The 13236-nt window shown below is 41.5% G+C and overlaps 1 protein-coding gene across 1 annotated transcript in view; it reads left to right on the plus strand.

The window, feature by feature from the left end:
• The window catches only part of LOC143030859 (uncharacterized), a 12740-nt gene extending 5595 nt beyond the window's left edge, over positions 1–7145 (plus strand). The window contains exons 2-4 of the mRNA XM_076194082.1: positions 883–1050; positions 2923–3063; positions 5294–7145. Of these exons, the coding sequence (XP_076050197.1) occupies positions 888–1050; positions 2923–3063; positions 5294–6909 (1920 nt within the window). The 5' untranslated portion in view covers positions 883–887 and the 3' untranslated portion in view covers positions 6910–7145. The remainder of the gene's footprint in view (positions 1–882; positions 1051–2922; positions 3064–5293) is intronic.
• Positions 7146–13236: the final 6091 nt, after the last annotated feature.

Raw genomic sequence — 13236 nt, forward strand, 5'->3', positions numbered from 1 at the left:
AGGAAAACTGTATATTTCGACTACTATCTGTAGTCCTCTTCTGCTGAAGAGGGCTACGGATAGTAGTCGAAATATACAGTTTTTCTGTACTTCCGATATTATTTCTCCGATAGTAGGTTTATAGTGAACATTTACAAATGTGTTATAACATACCAGTTTCCAACCCTTTCTTCTGTTTTCACCCGTCCGTCTCACCCCACACATCATCTTAGCAAACTTCAAACTTTCCTCCTTAAAGCATATCCGTTATTTCCCACTTCTTCTTTCACCCTCTCCTTCACTACGTTCTACACCTTCCTCAGGTCACCTTGTACTTATATTAATTCCCTTTATCACCCCATTCTCTTACTTTTGACACCTCACCACCTCCCTCCCTCCCTTCTCTTATTTCTCTATCTTTCATCCACTCTTAATCCTCCTTTTATCACTGGGCACCACAACATAATCCGTTAGTAGTGTCGAAGAGGGGGTTTACACGGTCTAACGGTTCGTCGAACGCGGTTCGACAGACAGACAGACACGTCTTTAAAGTGAACGGTGTGAACGTGTGAACGGGGTATTTGAGGTTTAACCAACGTGTTCAACAACCAAATACCCCGTTCACACGTTCACACATCACTATAAACACGTGTCTGTCGAACCACTAGACGACCGTGTAAATCCCCTCTAAAATACCACCCCACTAACCATTCTGACAAAAGATTTTCAATGTAGAGAGCATATATATATATATATATATATATATATATATATATATATATATATATATATATATATATATATATATATATATACATATATATATATATATATATATATGTATATATATATTTCTTATGATCATGTTTTACCATTAAACTAACTAGATATGACCAATGACAGCCGAGATGACGTCGTCGAAGGACATGGTGGTCCCGCAGAAAAAGTGGTCTTCCCTGTGGTTCAAGAGGACTTTCTCAGGAATCATATTTTCGTCCGTGGTATTAGTCATCTTAGTGACGTTCAACTTCCCGATTTCTACTATCAAATTCCTAAATCATACGTCGGAGAGTGAGTTGATGATGATGTTCGCTTTGTTCTAATTCCAATTATAAAATCATAATAGCCAAGTTCAGTCGTTTTATTTTAGCTCTCATCGGGAAGTGACGTGTTTAAAACAGTTTTCGTTGTTATGGTGTGTTTGTAGACTTGGAGCATTTCAAGAGGTAGATCTGGGGTCATACCCATAAATCCACAGAACTTAGGCCTCTTTCACACGAACGACCTTGTAGAAACGCGTCATATTTTTGTAAACAAGATCGAGAGAATATAAGGTCTGCTCGCGCGCATGTTGTGACGTCATCTGAAGGGGAGCCCACAGTGAAAACGTAAGTGAAAATGTTAGGTAAAAGAGAAAACGTACAGGCACCACAGAGTTTCTGGGAGACTTACCTATTTCATGTTCTGCAACCGTTAAAATGGGGGTTTCATTTTGGAAAAATGTTCTTGTGGTTTATCTTTGACATATTTAATAAAGAAACAGACGATGGAGTTAAAACTGGTGATTGACGTAAACGCCATCTTGTGAGAGAGCCGCACAGTAAAATGTATGTGGATGATGCGGCTCTCCGTGAGCTTTCCCGTCTTTCCTATATAGTCTTTGGGCCAAGCACTTTTAGTGACGTCAATGCGCAAACGACCTAAATACTGGATAGCTGTTGAGTAGACCTTGTATTCTCCCGATCTTGTTTGTAAACACGTTTGCCACGGGCTCAAGTTTCTCTGACGGACCAGCGGCGCCCTGCTTTATCGTGCGATCCTTCCTTTCAGTCGTCCGCCAGGGGAAAACGCACGGAAGAAAACTGTACTTGTTTGTACAGTAATTCAAATAATGAAAAAGAAAAACAGTCGTCACTTTTGGATTCGCCCTATATAGAACGCTGGATTCATGCAGGGCGAGTTTTACACCTTGTATGAAGAATTAAAATCCAACGAAAATGGAAATGTGGAAAATGGTGTTGCACACTACCGGATAGTTGCCAAATATGAATAATACAAAAGAGCGAAGTGCCCAATTTCCTGCCCAAAGCACCTGCCCCCCCCCCTTGCAATGTCTGTGCACGTTGCTGAGAGCCACTGCCATTCTTCGCCCATGTCACAGACCACCACTCACCCCGGCAGTCACCTCTCCGTTTCCCCTTCCGAGACAATTCTCAGATTCTTGGGGGCATACCATTCCCCTGGCGCCGCCTGAGGTTGAGGGGTGCCCTCTCTTCCTGATCTCCTCTAGGTACCCCCATTCTTAACAGTGGCATCACGTGGGCATCACCGCCTGTTTCATGTGCGAAACTGTTCCGGTTCAGGTCCGGGAGGGTAATAACCCTTCAAACATAGAAAAAAAAAAGAAAAAAAAAAGTTTTTGATGGGTCGGGCGTTTGGTCCGCGTCGTACGCATTTGCAATGAGTAGCCGCGTACGGGAACGTTCGTGTGAAAGAGGCCTTAAAGTGTATGAAATCCGTCTTTTTTAATTTCTTTTCAGGAGGTGAGTAAAGTTGAAATTGTTTCCATCTCGTTTTGTAGAAATACAAAATAGAACATATAGAGAAGAAACCTAAACTGTATTCTGATTATATGAAAAGGCATCTGAAAAATGTGACCTACATACTTATTATTTAAAAAGCTGCATATTCTTCCCATAAGCTTGTCATCCAGAATTAGACGACAAAACTGTCTTTTCTTTATATTAGGTGATCAATTTTGGCACTTGTAACATCTTTTCCTAATGTACGAGTAAAACTCAGCGTAACAATTGAAATGACAAATTTTCAGTTTCAGTTTTCTCTCGAACATGTTTTGACTTCTACAATGCTTATAAAACCATATTTCCTATCGTTGCTATCCTCACGATACACAACACTAAATTCAACCATGTACATCTTAAGAACCTACAGCAACGCCACGTACACAAGAGGGGACGGATAAGAGGACGATTGCGAGTGACAGCTCCTGCTTAAGTGTTCTACAACGTAGAATGTTGGCAGAAAGCATCATGGAAGTTCAACGTCACATCGCCTCCTTAGCAGGTAATATCTAACCATATTCTTTGCACCTCGTGACGCTTGATTGTTGACTTGAGAGGTTCAGAATTACATATTTGAGGGCAAAAATTTACTCATCTCTGTATGGTATGATTTTAAATCAGTGTGGGCTGATATAAGATAAGCTTCGAAATTGTTTATATAAGAGTAGGTATTAAGTAATGTAAATCCTTTTATCATCATATGTATATATAAAAAGTACATACATACATACGTACCTATACCAAAGGATTTTTTCCCACTTACACGAGAGGTAGCCAAAAGAAAAAGGCATAGGAACTACTCTTACCCATTCCAACTCTATCATACTCCACTCCCCTCTACCCTCTTCCCTTCCTCCCTCCCTCTTATCTTAGTACCTCCTGGATGACGGGTCATCCCTACATCCTGTCCACTGTCAGAAGCAGAGTTGCAAGACACAGCACATCCACAGCAAGGCCGTTTCATTTATTCGGCGACCCCCTCCCCTCTCCGCCCCCTCATGCGGAAAAGAAGAAGACCGGGAGAAATCCCTTCGGGCTGCGTCAAATCATTTCTCATACATACTTTCTCACCCCCATCCCCCACCCACTCCCCCTAATGCATCATAGCATCATCCATACACAACCCTTCTCCATTCACCCCTATCTTCTGTCTTCTCCCGTCCTTCCTCAACAGACATTCCTCTCTTTCCCAATGCCCCTTTTACACCATCCATCCATCTCATCCTAGGACGCCCCCTCATGTCCTTCCACCTCTGCCTTCCACACCTCTTTTACTAGTCTTTCTTCACTCATTCTTTCCATGTGTCCAAACCATCCAAATACTCTTTCATCAACCCTATCTCCCAACTCCCTTTCCACCCCTATTCTCCTCCTCACCTCCTCATTTCTCAATCTATCTAGCCTAGTAATCCCTATCATACTTCTCAGGCATTTCATCTCAAACACATTCAAACTCCTTCTCTCTTCCTCTCTTATGTTCCATGTTTCTGCCCCGTACAGTGCTGTCAGCGCAATCACTCCTGCATACAATCTCCTCTTAGCATCCATTCCCAAATGTCTATTTCTCATTACACTTTTTAACCCGCCAAGGCTTCTCTCGCTTCTTTCAATGTACATTCTACCTCCACCCCCACTCCTCCCTTTCCTGCCACATTTGCACCCAAGTATCTAAAACTATCCACTTCCTCCAGTCTTTCACCCTTAATGCTCACTTCCAGCCTGCTGTCACTCTCTCCCCTTGTACATCTCATCACATTACTTTTACCCACATTTATCTACAGCTTCCTTCTTTCACATACCTTCCCAAACTCTGTCACTAACTTCCTCAACCTATCCTCTGTCCCTGCTACAAGCGCAGTGTTGTCAGCAAACAACAGCTGGCTTATTTCGTACGTTTCTCCATTTTCCTTAACCATCTCCAACCCATGACCCACTACCCTTGCATTCACCTCTCGCAACATTCCATCCATGTATAGACTGAACAGCCAGGGCGATATAACACATCCCTGACGAAGTTCCACCTTTACCTCAAACCATTCACTCTCTCCATTTCCAATCCTAACCCAAGCTCAACTACTCGCGTAAAAACTCTTGACTGCTCTTAACAGCTTTCCTCCTATCCCATATAACTGCAATACCTCCCACAGTGCCCTCCTGTCTACCCTGTCATAAGCCTTTTCCAGATTCATAAAAGCACAAAAAACATCCTTACCTTTTCCTATAACTTTCTCATATATCTCTCTTACCACAAAAAATTGATCTACACAACCTCTACCTGTTCTAAACCCACACTGTTCCTCAATAATTACTCCCACTGTTCCTCTCCTAATCCTCTCAATCAAGACCCTCCCATAAGCCTTCCCAACTAAACTCAACAAGCTGATCCCTCTAAAACTACTACATTCACACTTGTCCCCCTTTCCCTTGTACGATATTTACAGAAATAGAAATCCGTGTGGTATTACTCACTTACAAGAGTAGTGCTAACATGAATGTAGTATTGTAAAACACAAATGAAAGTAAAGATATGTATGAATAGACATTTTTACAGAGAGTTCTATGTTCATTATTGAATGTGTAAAATTTAATGTACAGATGATATCAAAGCCCGATCAAGCATTCTTCCCATTGTAGGAAATATGTGACTTAATGCTTCACACACTTTTGCAAATGTGATCATGTAATACTAAATATCTCTATTACAATTGAATACTATCTGTTTATAACGATAGGTACCAAGTCTGATATTGACGCAAAATGGGCGCTGCAGCTAGAGTCAATCGCCTCTCAGCTGGATCTACGTTTGCAATCTCGACAAGACGTTGAGTGGGATCAATCAGCGCTTCTTCCAGACATGGAACCCAAGAATAAAAGTGCCAATGGTTTATCACATGTATGCCATGAAGTCTATTTAGGGAACAACTACGACAAACCCTTCAACCAGCATGGCATGGAGATACAAAAGTGTGATTATGCTCCTCCCCTGTCAGATGTCATCACAGTCATCTTGCCAGCACAAGGGTGGTCTATTCAAAGAATCAGGAAGGTTCTTACCAAACTTTGCAATTTGTATCGAGTGCCCGTCATAGTGTTAGCACACAGCTCGACCAACTATACCACGTCTTTGCCCAATGTCCAAGTTGAACTGATTGAAAGCGACACAGGAGATGGAAAGGCTCTGAACTCCATTATTTCGAATGTGGGCACCCCTTTCACGATGATTGGTCATTCGTTGGTAACCTTCAGCAACCAGTCTTCTATAGAACGCTTGATAAGAGTGATAGACGATCTTCCTCACGTTCAAGTGGCGACAGGAGCCTTCAGAGATGAGGAAGGTCACTGGAGTCATGGATGCTTGCAACAAAAGATGCTGAACTACCGAGCCAAATTCAAGTATGGCTATTATTATTCCAAATATGAGTGTATGTACTGTGACATGTCCCTCGGACCATTTGTGACTACAACTGATCTGTTACGACGCGTCAAGTTCCGTGAAAATCTGACTGGAACAATTCTTTATGTAGACTGGTTCACAAGAGTTAGAAATGTCGGAGTTCTTGGAATGGCTTGTCCAGACGTTATGTTTTTTGTGAAGACTACAATAGATCTGACAAAGCAGGATTGGGGTACTTATGCTAAGGCATGGAAACTACAGACTATTACTGATCATCATGGGGTGACATTCCAATATCAGTGTGGAGAAGTTGGGCTGACTTGTAACCGTCCTTTAGGTATAATAAAGTTCTTTTTATTGCCACCCTGTTGTATCGAGATTATATCAAAAGAGATAGGATTTCTAGTCAATTTTTCAGAAGAAAACAACATGGAATATGAACTACAAGCAGGAACAGTTCTTGGTGCCACAAAATTTGGCTCATATCTTCCTTGGGATTATGATGTAGACATATTTATTAACTGTAAAGATTATGATAAATGGCTAGGCAAGGGGAAAAAGTATGTTAAGACGAAAAATTGTTCACTGAACGTTATAAAGAAGGGACTTTACTTCGCGGTTAATTGTAAATACTTTTTCTATGATTTCGTATGTCACAATGAAATAAGTAATCATTTTCTTCCGAGAGAATACCAGAGTCATCCCACCTCGATATACTATAGCGGCAGATGGATCAAGGTGATTGCCAACCCGGGTCTCTTTAGCAGGAACCGCCTGGGCTTCGAGGACCTCCGTCATGCCCAGCACTGGAGACACCTGGTAAAGAACAAAAACGCCGAGGCTAAAGGGGGCTATGAGAACCCGGGGTCTTGGAATCCCTGCTCCAGACCTGGTTTCCATGCTTGCCTCGATCAGTTCCCTGGGGATGGCAACCTACCATTTGTTGAGTTATGATCTGTTTGTCTTCGTAAACGATGCAGCTATTTTGTAACTATTAATGTATATCAAGCCCAGGAAATAGGTGCAGTTGGCAGCTCCAGGATTTTATAGACTTTATATCCTTGAAGTGCATTTGTAATCGTAAGGTCGAAGATGCACTCCACGGGAACTCTGTTCTGTTCATTCTACCATGGTGGAGATTTTCTTCATTAATGTTGGTTTGTAATTCTCAGGTTTCATTAAATTCTATTTTGAAAATACAACTTCCTCTTTTTCTATCCTCTTTGAACTTATTCTCCCAACAGCCACCATGTTTTTCTCTCTATCAAAAATCTGATAGATTGAAATGAACGTAGTACTCTCATAGAGTACTAAAATTTGTATTCCCTCTCAAATCAAAGTAAGTAAAGGTGTCCAACAGAGACCTTTGAGTCTCAGTAGCTATCCAGCTGATGACACTGATGCTTCTTTTAATTCATATGGCCATTAGAGGTTAGAATGCTTTGAACGAATTGCCTATGGAAACTGGCACTCCAGACTTATGAAAATCATATTGCTTACCACATATAAAAAGTTGTGATTCGGCAGAATTTGGATGAAGACATTAATCAGAATATTAGCATCCGAACGAACAGTAGATCGACAAGTTTGGGCTTCGAACCGTTTATACAGTAAACAAAACAGGCGATGTTATAAGATTAATGAGAAGCAAGCATCAAAATAATCGGAGGAGGTTCTTTGCCTTACTGACGATGGAAAGGCCTTAGAGATTAAAGACAGGTCAGAAAACAAATGCTTGGATGACGGATTAAATCAAATGTAGTCTTTTTCCTGTGTTATTGAGGTCTTCATGCATAAAAAGCCAACTTCTGCTTCCAGTCTCCTCATCCCTGAAATATGGGATACTTGATACTTGGAGTGTCAGTTTCTAGGATCACGTTCCATTGCTGACGCAGCGCTATTGCAGGACCCCACCATTTATCATATATTTTTTTCTAATACTCATTTCGTTTAGGTCGTAGCATTCAGTGAACCGGTGGGTCTTCAGTTTCTTTTTAAGCATTGCTTTACTGTCTCTACTCTTTAGGGATATTTGGTAAGACTTGTGTTGTGGATTAGGAGTTATTGGCAGGAGACTTGGAGACTTGCATCGATATCAAACAAAAAGTGGGGAAAATGACCGGAGACATACCTGTAAAGAAATGTAGAAACAAGGATATCTTTTTAGTGAGAGGTAAACTGAAACGAGAAGATGCAGTATGAGGGAAAGTTGGAAAGGAAGTAAATTTTAGTCGAAGAAAAGGCATATGTTGATGTTTGTACATGTGGGTGTCATTTTGTTCGTAGGAAGTGTGTTTATGTTTTCTACAAGAAATGAGTCAATTTTAATTCCCGCTATGCCTTGCCTTCTCCCCACCGTGCACGGCAGATAGTGAATATGATGGGCGATATTCAATGGTTATACACGATTCCTTATGTGTATATCGCACGAGGGGGAGGGGAGACATAACTGACAAATAATCTGTACGATGAGGTTTGGTGTGTTGTGTCGGATCAGGTGTTTGTGTTTGGCGTGCAGTCTTTCTAGGTGCTTCATGTGTAGTTTGTGTTTGTGTTGGATGTTGGCAGCTAGATGTAGAGACTCAGAGGTTCTGAAGACGCTTCATCGCAAACCCGTGATGAATCGGACTGCGACATTCTGAAACTTTTGAGAGTCGTTGTTGTTTGTAGGACAAGTCATCTGGCTCAATCCCGGGAACTGGCGCAGTAGCGGCCTGACTAAAGCTAAGTACAATCAACGCTTGGAGGAAAGTGTTGCGATTTTGAGGAGCTTAAACCTTCCAAGCATAGCCTTAGCTCTTGCTCCTTGTCTGCGGAAATATGGAGTACAGGTAAGGCCACTGCCCAGAGTGCTACCCAGCAAACAGGCATGATCTTTCACCGAGGTTTTTGTATTCTTTATCATAAGAGGAGTGTTCGTGATTATTCTGTTGGTTTTCTCACACTGAAAGTATACAGCTTTGCATTTCCACGCACGGCTCTTAATGCGTTACTGCCGCTTCCATGTATGTACCCCGTCTAGTATGGTCTGTATTGCGTGTAACGCTCTCTACAGCCTTCTGTGTCTGTCAATATGAACAATATCGTCCGGGTACGAAAGACTAAGAGCCTGGTTGCGTGGGTAATCCGGCTTTAGCAGGTCATTCATAAATAGATTATATAGGTTAGGGGCAAGGACTGACCACTCAGGGCTTTCTGGATAAAAGTTCTGGACAGGGAGCCCTGTCACTTTATTCTTATTGTCCTGTTGTCCAGATAACTTCAGAGTAACGGTAAGAACGACAGGGCAAAATCAAAATCTGGTAAAATTTGTACTTAAGGCCTTCATGTCAGATAGTATCGAATGCCTTCTTCACATCCTTACAAAACAAATTGGTCTTACCAGGGCGACCGTGCGGCGGTCTTCAAACCCATAGCGCTCCGGCCAAAAACCAAATTCACTGTGTTTCAGTACAATCTTCACCTCCAAGTACCCAGTAAGACTACGGCGGAGGACATGCTCGGACGCCTTACCAAAGTACTCTAGAAGGAAGATGGGCCGGTATGAAAAGGTGGCGGAGGTAGGTTTCTGGGCTATGGGAATTGGTATGAGATGGGAGGCCTTGGAAATGTGTGGGAAGTACCCAGATGCAAGTGGCCTATTGTATAATGTTATCATGCGCGCAATGATTTTATATGGCATGTGTTTGAGTAAAATTGCATCAATACCTGAAGGGCCAGGGGATTTGGATTTGAACGCAGATATAATCCTATTTACCTATTCTAACACGATGGGAGAGATAAGAGGGTCATCGTCGTCTAGCTTTGAGAGTTCAACAGTCTCGTTGGGAGTGAGGTCACTACAACTATTCATAAACAAATTAACTCTGTGCAAGGTGTTCAAGTAATTTGACCCTTGCAGAGGATGGGGCTTAAAGATCTCACTCTATGCTGACGACGGTAAGTCAGCTTGGTATTGAGGAGAGTATATAGAGGGGTTGAGGTGGTTGATGACCTTAGGTGGAGACATAGAGCACTCCTCCAGATGTCGTTTGACGGTCCTCCAGAACTTGGAAGGGTCACCCGAACAGGAGTGGAGAGCGAAACTATCAGTTCTCCTTCCTCACGAACTGAATTGATAGAGGGACTCCTTCAGATTCCTCTATCGCCAGTGCACGTCTTGTAGGATAGCCTCACGGGCCAGTGGGAGTGCTTGTAGAGAGTTTGTAAATCTGTTCTGTAGTGCAATGCGAAGTCTGTTGGTGCGCATAGAAGCGGTGAACGTACCAATCTTGCGGTACTTTGTTCTAAGAAAATTATTTTTCACCGAGTTTCTTTGGACAAAATTTGAGAGTGAGCGCCATTCCTATTCTATTGTTGCGTGTGGAGTGTTGTTTATGTTGGTGTTAGGGTATATCATGCAAGTGTTCCTGAAGCATTCCCAGTCGGCTTGACTATCGTAATCAGGGCTCGGTAGCGATAAGGATAAATGAGGTGGATGCAAACGATCAAGGACAGGTGGTTGGAGAGGGTGGGGGCCACGGGTGAGATTGTGGAGATGAGGAAGAAGGAACGGGTGTTGGTGAACATCAAGTTAGTCTTTCCCTGAATTCCGCGCGAGAGGACTGTGGAAAAGTAAGGACCCAGGAACTTCAGCCTGTGACGTACAGTAAGAAAGTGCAGTTACCGACTCACTGTGCCGCTGTTGCTGTGCATGCCAGGGCTACAATCAGCGTGGTTGCATTTGTAGTCGCCAATAAAGAATGTTAGAACCTTGTAAATCATCACCTTGGTGACGGGGAGGGTGGTAGAGGGTACACAAGAGGATAAGACCGTAATTGGTGCTTAACTTGATTATGAGTACCTGCAAAGCTTGGTACATTCAGTCGCTTGTGTGCTCATCAACCTGGGTAGTGAGAAGGTATAATGAAAAAAAAAAATGAAAAAAAGAAATCCTTTGACCTGACAACATGACCTCCTAAAAGCGTTATATAAATAAATGTTTTTTTTTTTTTTTACTCTCCGACCTAAGGAGAAGAATCCATGGTGCACGTAACCTAACGGGGAAAAAAAAGTCTGGCTTTACTTCGGAACATAATTCTGAAAACAGGAATGTCACGTGTTACGGAATTATGGGTGTACTATCTCTTTTAATCTCTTCAATACGAGTAAAATTATTTCGCGCAGCATAAGATAAGAACATAAGAACATAAGAACATAAGAAATAAAGGAGACTGCAAAAGACCATAAGGCCTACACTAGGCAGATCCGTATCCATCACAACCTGTCATCCCCATCCATAAAGTTGTCTAATCGTTTTTTAAAACAACTGATAGTTTCAGCGCTTACTACATGGTTACTAAGTTTATTCCATTCATCGACCACCCTATTTGTAAACCAATTCTTGCCTATTTCCTTCTTAAATCTAAATTTGTCCAGTTTATACCCATTACTGCGAGTCCTGCCCTGTTGTTTTATTATGATGACCTTGTTTGCATCACCCTTGTTATAGCCTTTGATCCACTTGAACACTTCTATTAGATCACCCCGCACTCTGCGTCTTTCCAGAGAGTGTAAGTTTAGGTGCCTAAGCATCTCTTCGTAAGGCAAATTTCCGAGTCCTTGTATCATTTTGGTCATTCTTCTCTGTACTGATTCTAGTGAATTTATGTCCATTCTGTAGGACGGAGACCAAAACTGTACCGCATAGTACATAGCCTGAAGTAAGATGACTGAAGCATCACAATGTTCACTTTATAAAATATAAAGTCACTGCTATATTACTCACCCTTTCACTGAGTAATAATAAACACAGAAAACGCAATCAAGCCAGTTCACAGAATTCGGGGGTCACTCAGCTACAACTACAAAATAAACAAAATCAAGACGCCAATACCGAAATCCTCGTATACCCACGCGCGTCTACGTAGGCGTCATGGCATGGAAGAGATTAACCCATTAAACTCCGATGACAAGATTCTTGTCATTTGGTCAAATAAGCGAAGCGAGGACTGACGTCATATTTTTCTGGTGTTTGATCAAAATCTTGTCATCGGAGTGTAATGGGATAAAACATACACCTCTGAAAAAATGGATATTAATTTTTTTTCATGTGTGTTGGTTACCCTGAGTAATAAGTTTGCTCGCCAAAGCAGATGGAGCGTTGAGAGCGAACCTTCACAAAAGATCTTTTAAATATCCTGGTTTCTCAAACTTTAAGGCTTGGTAAGTCAAGACAAAACATCTCTTATCGGTAATTAGTGCAGTTCGATTAATGCCGGTTTGATTCTTGTTCGCAAACCTTTGATTAGTCTTGCAGCCTTGTTCATAACATTCCGTAACGTCTTCAGAAGATAGATTAGTAGGCCATAATAAAAGGGGTTGCAATAGTCTAGTATGGCAATCACATTGCCATATACAAGTATTGTTGTTATTTTTATCTAAACATTTCCGTAAATGGTATCTTGTTACTCTTACTACATTGTTAATTTGATCGCGAAATGTCAGATTACAGTCAAGTAACACTCCTAAATCCTTGACCACTGTTTTCACTTCATAGTAGTCTTGCCAAGTCTCAAGCTGGATATTTCAAGTCTACTTAAGCACTCTTTTTTGTCATCACTTAATTTTAATTAGGTCATATTCATGCAGACCTTGACTTCTCTCGTGATGTCGTCAAATTTCGTTTCCGTTATATTGCTCAGAGACATGTAGAATTGAGTACCATAAGAAAATAATTCAAAATGAACTCCATGATGTTTTAGCAGATGTGACAGTTCAGTATAAAACAAAATAAGACCCAATTCGTCTTTCTTAGGCTAATTACCATACCAAAGATCAGTAATTACCTCCAGATGGTGTTCTGTGTGTGCCATGAGGGCAATAAGGCTTCAAGGGGATTTTTTTTTTTTTTTTTTTTTTTTTGTAAAGAGACGTTGGAGGTGAAACACAGGCCCATCTGATCGATATTTGATGTATATACCAAAGTCAAGTTCTTTCACAGTGTGGGGGTACTACCTCCGTGGGAACAAGTTGAACAGCACAGGAGGATGTATACATCCCTGTTTTATTCCATTGGGAATACTGAACGAGTTTGTGTAATCCCCACTGCAGAGTACCTGCTCAGTCATGTTATTATGGAAAATTCTTACCAGGGTAGTAAACTTGCGTGGACATCCCAGCTTCATAGGGATGATGTAAAAGTCACTGAATCAAATGCCTTTGTCATGTCAATGAATATTATGTACAAATCTATCTGTTGCTCGACACACTTCTCCTTAACTTGCTGCACAGCAAACTACA

Source organism: Oratosquilla oratoria, chromosome 12 (genome assembly GCF_046742065.1).
Source record: "Oratosquilla oratoria isolate Oo_2021 chromosome 12, ASM4674206v1, whole genome shotgun sequence".
NCBI lineage: Eukaryota > Metazoa > Arthropoda > Malacostraca > Stomatopoda > Squillidae > Oratosquilla > Oratosquilla oratoria.